Genomic DNA, 12,181 nt, shown 5'->3' on the forward strand with positions numbered 1-12,181 from the left:
CCCCCCACCCCACCCCACCCCCACAGCAGGAGGCAGCACTGTGGTAACTGTGTGGTAGTCTGCTTAGCCTTCATGTTCCATGTCCCCTGCAGAAGCCCCTACCTCTGAGCTGGCCTGGACGTTCCCTTTTCCTAACGGGAGAGGGCCCCACACTTCATGTTAGCGCAGCTCCCAAGCTAACAGCGTGTTCCCTGGCTGGGAGGATCAGCTTCTGTGAACAGAAAAACCCTTTCGTTCTCCAAGCTTCTCATGGCTGGCAGCCATGCAAGCTCCTGGGCTCTACCCCTTAGACTGCCTGTCCACCCAGCCCTTTCTTTGACCAGAGTGCAGGAGGTGGGACAAGGGCAAGGAGGAGTTGGTGTTTATCATTCCTCTCAGGGAGGAGACTTTGGAGCTGCTCCCAGTCTCGTGGTCTGGGCTGCCTTTGAGGATGCCCTAAATGCCCGCTTTGTGTCACTCCTAAGGGTGGGCTGCTGCCAAGCTGGAAGCACCCTCCCCCTCTGGCAGGGAACTAGCACATTCCTCCCATTCTGCGGCAGCTACTGGGCCTGGAACAGGGCCTGGGGGCTGAGCAGTCCCTCCCAGGAGTGGGTGTGGACCCCCTATGAGGCTGCTCTCAGCCCAGGCTCTCTGCCCAGGACTGAGGCAGGGGTGAGGGAGGCTCCCTAGCAGGTGGGAAGAGAAACTACATCAGTTCTACCCCCATCCTCCTCCCACCCAGGGCCAGAAGCAGGATTGGCTGGTTGGGGTCACACAGAGGCTGTCCACAGGGGCAGCTGTAGCCAGAAACAGCTGGAGAAGAGTAACCCATCCCTCAGGAATAGATGTCCCCAAGCCCTGACAGGCCCAATAGCCTACTGTAGGCAGGCATGCATCCAGGAAAGGTCTCTTTGTCCCTTGCTGGCCACATTGTATGCCTGCCGGCTGGAGGGTCACTTCCCAGTGGTGTGACCTGGGGCCAGAAGTGTCTTCTGAGCCTTGGCTTCCTTATCCGTGACATGAAGAAATTGACACCTGCCAGACTTCCATCTCAGGGCTGTTGCTAGATACACTTGAAAGAAAAGCAAATGGGCCCTGTGAACTATAAGAACTACCCACATATAAAGGACAATCATTGCTGATTTATCTGTCATTCTGTCCCCTCGCTTTCCTGCAGGAGTCTCAGGGGACCTAAGCAGAGAAAGGGGGCTATGGGGATGGAGGAGAATCAGACAAGCCCCTATCTACTCTAGAGAGCAAGCCCCAGCAGCAGCAGCGGTTGTGGTATTTGCTGTTGCTGCCACTGGCACCGGAGTTATTGGCCAGCTTGCACATGGGCATCTTTCTCCAGAGCCTTGCACATCTCAGCACCATTCTAGAGAAGCCGGAGCAGAGTCAGGCTGAGCTGGGACTCAGGGCTCCTGCATTCACTTCTGAGGTCACTTCTGGGAGTCCTGTACTCTCAAATACCCAGATACCCCCCTGGAAGAAAGAGGGCAAAGCTGAGGCAGGCAAAAACAAAACAAAACAAAAAACTAGGCACCCTAGTTACTAGATGGGGTCACTGTGAGGAGCAGCTGGGTCACCAGTATCCATCACCCTGTCTTTGGAAATTCCCAGATGCCAGCCTCCCATCATCATACTTTGACTCATGCAGACAAACACTGGAGTGAGAATTTGAGTTTGTTGTTGGATTTGACCCTGATTAGCTCAGCCCAGACCTCCTTTTGCCTGGAATTCCCAGATATTTATTCTATTACACATTCAAGAAGGACTTTGGTAGGGGTAGGCATGTACCTAAGAAGGACTGGAGGCCAACCGGGGCCAGTTGGCTGGAGCAGGGCCAGGCCAGGAGCAAATGGGTGGGGAAAAGGGAGTCCAGGCAATTGCCTGCAATAGCACAGACACATTTGCACCTGCCTCCCCTGTGTGGCTACTGGGTATGAGGTGGGTATGTCAAGCTGCATATAAGGCAAACATTGGGGTGTCCCCTAGAGCCAGGCTCCATGTCTCAGCGGAGTGGAGAAAGAGGCTGTCAGCAGGTGAAAGCAGATGGAAGAACACCGGAGGGCAAGGGAAAGTAGTCTAGGAAGGGATGGCCCATGGGGCAAAGCTGGGATGCAATTCTATCAGCCTACTGTACTGAAGGGGTCCTTTCCAGCCTGTGAGCCAGTTGATAGCAGGAAAATGAGTACTCCTTGTAGTCTGTTGGGCAGAGATGGTGGGACAGATCCTGGACACTCTGTGAGGTCCCAACTGTCTATCACACGAAGATGAGGAGGAAGCTTTCCAGTGGGCTACGTCTAAGAAAGGCAGAAGAGCCAGCTATCCCTCAGCCCCGCCTCCCTCTGAGAGCAGCCTTCAAAAGGGGACAAAGTCAGGTGTGAGTCCCAGCACTAAACCCTTTCCCACTCTGTCCCATCACATCCTGGCCTGTCTCTGAGCCTCCCTAGGCCAGAGATACACTTGTAGGGATTTAAATCTTTCCTGATCATTTATTTGTCAGCTTCACTAATTAAGCAGTGTTAATTTCATTTACTGAAAATGGAAATTCATCCACCTCATTTCTCCCTGTTCATCCTCCACACACAAAATCCATCACTCCTCAGCTGCAGGCTGCGTAAAATTTACAGGACTAATTATGTTGTCAGGTCTCTTTGTAAATACAGTCCATAAAGGCCACTGTGCTCGCTGGGTTGTAGTGCAAGGGCATTCCCGTTGTTAGTTTAATTACTGGTTAGTTATTTAGGTTCTCAAATGTTTGCCTCATTTTCCCTAAATCAAATTAAATGTCCTGCTTGATGTATTCTGTCTCCAAGGCCTTGCTCTTATTTCCTACACTGTTTAAATATGACTTCCAATCGGATGAGAGTGTTTGGCAAAGCCCAGCTGCCTGGGAGACTGAACCCAGCCTGGCACCATGGCCTCTGGACCATCCTGGAGGTTTGGAACCCTCTAGCACTGATGCCCTTGTTGGGGAAGCCCTGGGCTGGTCTCCTGCCTCTGGAAACTAAAATCCTAACCCAAAGGGCATTTCTGTTCCTGGAGTCCAAGGTGGCAGGGCCAGGTGTGGGAAACTGAAGGGGGGTTTTGTTACTGTGGTTAGAATAGCTGGGGATCATTGCATCCATTTCTCCCGACTTCTAAATCCTCCCCACTGCTTCCAAACCATCCCAGGAAAAATTACTATCTTTGGGGCTCCTCCCTCTGATTCCTAAAAGTAGAGTCTGGATCAAACCTCCCTGCCTACTACATTTGTTTCCTGTTGCTACTGTAACAAATTGCTACAAACATAATGACTTAAAACAACACGAATTTATTATCTTACACTCCTGGTGGTCAGAAGTCTAAAATAGGTTTCACTGAGCAAAAAAAAAAAAAAAAAAAAAAAATCATTTGCCAGAAGGGCTTCAACTCTTTTGGAGGCTCTAGGGCAACATCCATATCCTTGCCTTTTCCAGCTTCTAGAAGCTGCCCATATTCCATGGCTTGTGGCCCCCTTCCAGCTAGCAATTGTGTTATTCTGACATCTCCTCTGACTCGCCTGCCTCCCTCTTTCGCTTATAAGAACCCCTGTGATTACATTGAGTCCACTCAGATAATCCAGATAATCCACTCAGAGAATCTCCACATCTCAAGCCTTTAACTTAATCACGTCTGTACAACCCCTTTTGCCATGTAAAGTAACATATTTATGGGTTCTAGGGATTAGGACATGGACATTTTAGGGGGTGTTATTCTGTCTACACAGCCCCCTCCAAATGCCTCTTGCATGACTTAATAGGGGAGTCATTAAACAGCTGCTGCCTTGGAGTCAGCCCTGGGCTGGACTCATTTGGAAAGCCACAGTAAAGAGAGGAGGAGGCTTGCTGTCGAGGCTGACTCGGTAAGCTAGTCTCTGCAGCTTGGCATGTAGTTCTCTCTGGTCACTGACCTGGCGTTAGCCTGGTGGCCCAACATGCCCTCTGTCTGCCTTGCCTTCCCTGAATCCTGAGCAAGAGCCCAGGCTTCCCCTGACAGCTGCAACTCCCCAGAGGGGCCCCCTATGATCTAGAGCTATTACTTGCAGGACAGGGGTGGAGCTATGAGACTGCGGGCCCCCACTGGTGGTTGCCAGTTCAAGAACTGCTCTTCCCTGGGTACTACTCTGCCGGGGCCCTAGCACAAGGAGCTGAGGGAGTGAGAGATTTAGTCTGTGGTGGAATTAAGCACTTCCTCCCCTGAGACCAAGGCTTTCTGATAGCTGCTAGATCAGGTTCTATTAGGGGGCTGATTCTCCTTCCCAGAATCTTGTGAATCCTTGAAGGTCAGAGTCAGGGAGGCCTTAGAGATTATCCAGCAGAACAGGGGTAGCAGGAGGCAACCCTCCCACTGGAAAGAATAAACCTGCTGGGCCCAGCCATGCTCACTGCCTTCTTTGATGGGGCCGTTTTGGCAGGCTAAGGAAAAGAGCTGCTCATGACCACCTGTCATAATGACATATAGGTAGAGAAGAGGGAGGGGACACAGAGAGGCTGAATGATATAGAAGGCTTCCTCGAGAAGGGCAAGAACATGAAGTGGAGCTAATCTAGGCCAGCAGCTCTCTCCCTCTGTCTCAGAGTCACAGACTAGGTGGTTTCTCTATATTTCTCTATATTTCTGTTTCTCTCTGCCTCCTCCTCCCTCTCTCCTTTCCTCTATTCCTCCTCCACTTCTACCTAGCCACATACACTTACTGAAATCTGTAGTTTAGAGGAACCTGAAATTCCTTCAGGGGCCCCAGACAGCAGAGTTTCTACCTCTATACAATGCAGTGTAGGGGTGAGGGCTCCCATCTATGTCACTGGAGCTACTTTGAGGAACCAGGGAATTTGTGGGATTCCCTGTAAGCCTTGAGCCTAATGAGATTCTAGTCTTCATTGGGAACTGAGGCACTGTAGGTGACCTTGATGCCAATGTTGTACTCCTTGTTGGTGGCATTGTATTGGGAATGTTGGAGGGCCAAGCAATGATGTCACAAGTCTGCTAGTTGGTGATAACATACTGGGAATGCTGGAGAGCTGGGCAATAATCACTGAACAAGTCACTAAGACTGCTGGTGACTGATTATATCACATGCGGACCCCTGGTGGCCTAAGTAGTGATGTCATTTTAGGACTTCTGGAAGACAAGGTGATGATATCATGCTGTTACTCTTGGAGGTTTGGGCTGTAATGTCACACAGAATATACTTAGATAGTGAAATAGTTAGGTCTCACAGGGGCCACTGGATTCAGGGATGAGAAGATCATAGAATAAGATGGAGTGCAGTAGAAGCCCCAGTTAAATGAGAGTTTTCTGTGTTCTTCCACTGTAGTCTGACAGAACCCTGAATTGGAATTTAGGAAACACATAGTCTAGCCATGATTAGAACTGTGATCTTGGGACTCCTGGCTGGCTCAGTCAGTAGAGCATGATGCAACTCTTGATCTCTGGGTTGTACGTTCAAGCCTCACGTTGGGTGTAGAGCTTACTTAAAGAAAAAAGAAAAGAAAAGAAAACTGTGATCTTTATGTCAGTAGGGTTCATTTGGTTGCAAGTAACAGAGGCCACTAAACGTGGGTTAAGAAACAGGGGCTTATTGTCAGGATGCATGTGGCCTGAGAAATAAGATAGGTCTAAGGTCTTTGTATGATTGATTGTTCTCTGTGTCTCCATCTCTTGAAATTCATCCTTCTCTATACCAGGAGTTTACCCTTATCATGCTTGACTACCCTGTCCCTTACACATTCTCTAATCCAGATTCTGGAGAGATTGGAATGGTTTTTCCAAGCCCCACCACCCCATTAGGTCTGGTGTCCCTTCCTTTCTCCACTTCCATGTGAAGACCACATTAGTACAGTGTAATTTCAGCTATAAACAAGTTACACATAAGGCAAACACCATGTGATGCATCTGATGCACCCAGGCACACTATTTCTCCCCTCTGGCCTCGATATATCCATTTATAAAATTCTGAAGTTTTAAATCCAGCCTCTAATCTCAATGGTTCTGAGATGTCCTCACTACAGAATTATTAAGCCAGGCTATGGTTTCCAACCTTTCTTTTCTCATTTCACTGGCCATGAAGACTGTATACACAAGCAGGGGCAGGGGGTGCTTAAAGTTTGTCTAGAGAAAGTGAGTCACCACTGCTGTTCCTCAAGGAGCCAGGTCCTATGCCACAGTAGGAGCAAGTACGAGGGTCATACCTGCCTTTGCCCCGTGGTGAAATAAGGAGAGCATCTGAGTCCTCAGTCCAAGCATCAGTCACTCACCTACTCACACTTTCAGTCACTCTTTTGTTCATCCACCCACCTGTGTGCCTACCCACTCATCCTCTGTCAGTCTTGCCCAGCATCAAGGACAGATTGAACAATAAGGGCATCAATAGTTCACCTGTGGCCTGGCAGTTACCACTGACTACTCATTGAGGGGTTGGCCTCGATCAAACTAAGGGCTGCTGAGGGCAAGCCCACATAAAGAGTGAAGTGTCTATGTCCCTGCCACAGTCCAGCCCAAGGGGAGGCCCAGTCAGGTGCTCAGGATTTGTGTGATGAACAAAAGGAGTTACAAGGGACTGTCATGCTGCCCAATTCAAGCCCTGCATGGTCTGGGTGGGATACTTCATAAGCTCAAATCTCTCCCTTTAAGAGTCATCCCTCGGGGCCCATACAGGACTGTGGGACTGCCAGCTCCTTATTGGCTTTGAGATAATACCATGTATAGGGTGACCCACTTGGCTCCAGGGGATCTAGAAGCTCCCAGCTCCTCCTCTTTTTGGAGATTCACTTTCTCCAGAGCAGAAGCATGTTCCTTCCTGATCTACTGTGTACCCTCCCCATGGCTCGAGCTGGACCCTGGAAATTTCCACTGGAGGGGCAACTCCCTCCTTGCACTTGAAGCCTCCTTTGCAAGTGATCAGTGGAAGGGTTCCCAACAAGAATCCCAGAGTTGGTGAGGATTAGTAAGGGAAAGTGGGCTCCCCCATAGAGAGCTGCTCTGGTAGGCATGCCAGCTTGCCTCAGCTTCCAACTCTACCCACTTAAGGCCAGCCTGGCTCCTGGCTATACTCTGCTCCCTAGTCCTGGCTCCCAGTGTGCACCAGCTGATGTTTGCAGAGTGCCTGGGGTGGGGGTATCTGGTAACTGTAGCCAAGAGCCTAGAGAACCCAACCCAGACTGTCCCTGAGACCAGCCCAGGTACTTACTCCCTTGAATAAGGGGCAGCATTAGAAATAGGACAGAAAGAATGACTCAGCGAGAGTCATATTGGAGCAGCCTATTATTCCCACCCATGGGCTCCAGACTTCAGGACTGGCCACTTTGTCTGGATGGACCAGGCCTGAAGTTGCCAGGGACAAAAGAGGTAGCCCTGGCCGGGAAGGTAAGAGAGCCCTCATCTCAGCTAAAAGTTTCCCTTAGCACAGGGTCCCCAAGATGGGAGGATGCTCTAGACTTCCTCTTCTGAGCTTGGGAAGGGTCCTGGACTGGTGGCAGGAGAGCTGGACTTGAGGGCTGGGACTATAATGTTCAGTGACTACATTATGAGTATGAGTGCCGCATGAGCAGAGAATGAAAGTAAGCAGTAGGCTTCCCACTGATATGGGTCAGGCAGGGAGGAAGATGAGTGGCAGAAGGAAGACTGGCTGCCCTGGGACGTCTCAATTCTGGGAACATGCCTACAGCTACCGTGCAGGCTGCAGCTGGTGACTATGGGGCCAGAGGATATGGGAAGATGCCCACAGGTGGCTAGTTTGGAACTCGTAGAGACAATTCCATGTTAGTCCAAACTGAATTCCCGTCCTGGGCTGGGGGTGGGGAACACATGGGCATTATCCAGGCATCTAAGTACAACAACCTGCCCCTGGGCTGGGCCCCTGAACCCTCTCTGAGGTTACTTCTCCTTCCCAAGCCCAGACACATACTTTACCTAGCAACTCTGAGCTTGCACCCCTCTTTCCTGTACCCCAGGGAGAATAAGGAGAATGATTGTCCGTCCTTCAATAAACCTGGTCACCTTATCTCTTGGGCCCTCCCATCAACCCTAAGATGGAGTAAGCCAGGTCTCATTGGTTCCATTTCAGAGAGAGAGATGAAGCCCAGAGAGGGATCCCACCCTCTCTGACAAGCAGAGCAGGCAGATCTTGTCCATCTAGTGGGGGAGGGGCATGGGGGCAACTGAATCCTTCTACCACAGCCTGGCATCTTCCCTGGGACAGATGACTTCATGAAGCAGAGCCGGGGCATGCTGCTGCTCTACAGCATGAAGAACCCCAGCTTCCCCGAATACGTCTTCAGCAGCGAGAGTGGCATCATGTGTCTTGACATGCACGTGGACCACCCCTACCTGGTGGTGGTGGGCCACTACGACGGTAATGTGGCCATTTACAACCTCAAGAAGCCCCACTCCCAGCCTGCCTTCCGCAGCTCAGCCAAGTCTGGCAAGCACACGGACCCTGTGTGGCAGGTCAGCCTTGAACCAGGGTGGGAAAAATGGGTATAGGACCCCTGGAGGAGGGACTTTGGGAATGACAGGCATTAGGCAAGGGGATGGGGATGACAGGTACCAGCTTAAAGGCCAAAGAGCTGGGTGTGAGAAGGCACAGAGGAGGGCAAAAGGTAATAATCAAGAGGTAAGGGGTCTACAGTAAGCTTGGGTCTGCTCCTCCAAAGCTGCTATCAGGGGGACCCCACCTGTCAGCTAAGGATCTCTTAGGTACAGTGTGATCAGTGACTCATAACCCATGGCTAGAAGACTCTAAGGCCTAACAGGCCTCTGCTGAGTATATTAAGGGCTCCAGTTCTCTAGTTCCCTGTGTATGGGCTTCCTAAACTCCCCATAAGAGTTCTCCTCTGCCATCTGGGCTAAATTTGGAGGAACTCCCAGAGGGGAGTAGGTGGTGCCCATTGTTTGCCCTCTGGGAGGGGCTGTAAGGTCTGCTAGATAAGGTCTGTCCCTGCGGCTTCTCTGTAGCACCCCTCTTCTCCAGACAGGCATAGAATGGGACCATGACCCTAACACTAAGGCTAGATTTCACCCTCTGTTTCCCATCTTATTGCATTGGGAGTGGATTTCATGTTTCACCTTAAGAAAGTCTCTTAGCTCTAGGGGTGCCTGGGTGGCTTAGTCGGTTAAGCGTCTGACTTTTGCTTAGGTCATGATCTCGCGGTTTGTGGGTTCGAGCCCCGCGTCGGGCTCTGTGCTGACTGCCAGCTCAGAGCCTGGAGCCTGTTTCAGAGTCTGTGACTCCCTCTCTCTCTGACCCTCCCCTGCTCATGCTGTCTCTCTCTCTCTCCTAGAAATAAATAAAAATATTAAAAAAAAAAAAAAAAAGAAAGTCTCTTAGCTCTGGCTTTGCAGACTCTTCCTTACTGTATTCTAAAAGTCCTCCTCCTTGTGAAGCTGCATACCCTTACCTATGGGCAGGTCTGGGCAAATCTAAGGATAAATTTCTGCCTTAAGTTCCCCAAGGTCTCTGGGCTCCTCAGGCAGTGAGTGCTGGGAGCACTTCCTCAGCCGCCTGCCCTAATAGAGTCTCCAGGCAGGCTCTGCACCCTGCATTTCTGGCCCTGAGCTCCCTGAGTCATGTGGACACCTGCTGTAGGAAGTGGCTCTCAGCTCCCCGACAGGCCTGAGCTGAGGGAGAACTGTCCAGGCACAGGGGACATGGTGTCCTCTCTGCTCTATCTTTTACCCAGAGCCAGGGCTCAGATGTCCCCTCCTGCAAAACATCCTCCCCCCTACTCTCCACCAGAACAGGGGCCAAAGCTCACAGTCTCAAGAATTCTCTCCTATGAAAATCCTATCTTCCAGTTCATCGCCTCGCACATAGAGGTCTCCAGACAAGGGGAGGCTGTCTGCAGACATCAAGACCCAAGAGAGGAGAAAAGACCTGCTTAGATCAGACTAAACCAGCATCAGACCTGCCCCTCCTGTCCTAGCTCACATAGCCCAGAGCACAGCACAGAGCATCTCTGATTGGCTCAACTACCCTCCTCAAACCCAGGAGAGAGCAAGGGGTCAAGGTCAATCATCCCACTACCACACTGCTATGTTCTCTGAATCAAACAGCAGGTTGGGAAAAGAAATGGGGCATGCAAAAGACATGTTATTGCTTTCACTGGGTAGGTGCCAGAGAGACTGGAACTCACTTGGACAGGGATGGCCTTCTGCCCTCCCACCACCCTGTCAGGAAAGCGGGGCTACTGCCTTTGCAAACCCAAAGACTCAAGAGTTCTTGGTGAGAATCATGGCTTTTGACATGGGAGGGGCCTGCCTGTCTCTCCCTCATTTCCTGACTTCCTGTTCCTTTCTTTCCCTCCCCCTTTCCTCATTCATCTCTCCACTCAGTAACTCCTCTCTGTTTGCTCCTCTGGGAGCTGAGGGTGCTTAAGGGATTGGTCCCTGGAGTTCCTAGTGGGGAGATAACCACAGCCACAGGCTAAGCAGGACAGGGCAATATGCTAAATGCTAAAGAGGGCTCATGGGAGCACTGAGGAGTGACATCTAGATTATCCAGGACAAGGAGCAGGGGCAGGAGAGCCAGGTCTTCCTAGAGGAAGCCACCTCTGAGCTGAATTGTAAGGGATGAGAAAGTATTAGTTAATGACAACTAAATGTAATATGAGATCCTAGGACAAAAAGGGATATGAGGAGAAAACTAGGAAAATCGAATGAAGTATAGATTTTAGTTAAAAATGAAAAAAGAAAGTGTGTCAGATAAGGAAGGGTACAAAGGGTTACATGTGCAATGACATAGAGGCATCAAACAGAGAGGCCTGCTGGGAAGCAACACATCATTTGGAACACCGTGTGGGAGACAGGGAGGGTGGAGCAGGACCTGAGAAAACACAGGCACCCAGTTGTGAGTGTGCTTCTGTAGCAAGTGGGAATCTTGGGCTTTGTAAGGCAGTGGTTTCAAATAAGTGTTAGTCCAGAAGTCCGATATATTAAAGGTGGGGAGTGGGGCTGCTTTGGTGAATCGGGGTCCTGCTGGCTGCAGGGTCCCCTGTTGTCACTCCCCCTGTCCTCTAAGGTACTTTCACAAAGTTCCTAAGACCATCAGAGAGTGTGGGGCAGAGGACTAACACAGTCCTGCTTGTGTCTTGGAGATGTCCTCTCACTGCAGCATGAGAGATCTTGAAGCTTGAGCTATAGCAGGGGCAGTGGAGATAGAAATGAGAAGGTAGGGTTGAGCTCTACTGAGGCAATAAAATCAAAGAAGGAAACTAGATGGATATGAGAAAAAGAAAGGAACAATTGGTGATGCTACCTGGCACTCTGGTTGGGAGAACCCAGTAGAGCATCCACAGAGATAGGAATGACCGAGCAGGAGTAGGTTTGGGCAGAATCCAAGAAGCTAAAGGAACACCTAAAATCAGTATAACACCATACATTACTTATACTTAAATACATATACATATATATATATAATTAAAAAAAAAGAAAAAGAAGAAGAAGCCAGAGGAGGTGTCCTACAGGTAGTTGGTTGTATAAGCTTGGAGCTTGGAGGAAAGCTAGGCTGGTTAATGGTAGGCCAGAGACATCAGAGTCTAGGTCCTTTTTAAAGGAACTGTGTCTCAGAGGAGACCAGAGAGGTTATTTTGGATCTCAAATGCCAGGCTGAGATAGAAGGACTTTGTTCTGTTGGCAGCAGGGAGCCATCGAAAATTTTGGAGCCAGGGAGAGAACTATCTGCTCAAAGGGGACTGGGTTTCTGCCCCATGTCACAGGCTACTTCCCAAGGGAGCCCATCTATGTAGCCCAGCACTATTCAAGCCCTGCTGTGAAACCTCAACCAGCAATACTCTTTGGTGTGTGTGTGTGTGTGTGTGTGTGTGTGTGTGTGTGTGTGTGTGTGTATGTGTGTGTGTGTGTCCTGTGCTATACTGGGGAAGGGAGCAGGAAAGGATAGATAAGCAGAGATGGGGGTCAAGCATATTTGCCCCTAATCAGATAACGTAGAAGAGAAGGAATCAATCAAGCAGGCTTCATCTGCTCCTTAGCACCTTACTACTCTCCTGGGCATTCTTGCCTTCTCTTAATCCCGCTTACCCCCTGACACCCTCCACACTTCGTCTCTACACTACCACCTCCACCCCAGGAGCATGTGTAGCATGTGTGTGACTTGTACACACACACACACACACACACACACAGGCTCACTTGCAAATGCACACAGCAACCCCCATTGGGCAGCA

At 50.2% G+C, this 12,181-nt stretch overlaps 1 protein-coding gene across 1 annotated transcript in view; it reads left to right on the top strand.

Moving 5' to 3' along the window:
• Positions 1-12,181, top strand: part of DNAI1 (dynein axonemal intermediate chain 1) — a 59,878-nt gene that overhangs the window by 37,957 nt on the left and 9,740 nt on the right. Inside the window, exon 13 of the mRNA XM_077761834.1 lies at positions 8,200-8,447. Within this exon, the coding sequence (XP_077617960.1) occupies positions 8,200-8,447 (248 nt within the window). The remainder of the gene's footprint in view (positions 1-8,199; positions 8,448-12,181) is intronic.

The sequence above is a fragment of the Crocuta crocuta genome, unplaced genomic scaffold, assembly GCF_008692635.1.
Source record: "Crocuta crocuta isolate KB4526 unplaced genomic scaffold, BGI_CrCroc_1.0 scaffold204, whole genome shotgun sequence".
In the NCBI taxonomy this organism is placed as follows: domain Eukaryota; kingdom Metazoa; phylum Chordata; class Mammalia; order Carnivora; family Hyaenidae; genus Crocuta; species Crocuta crocuta.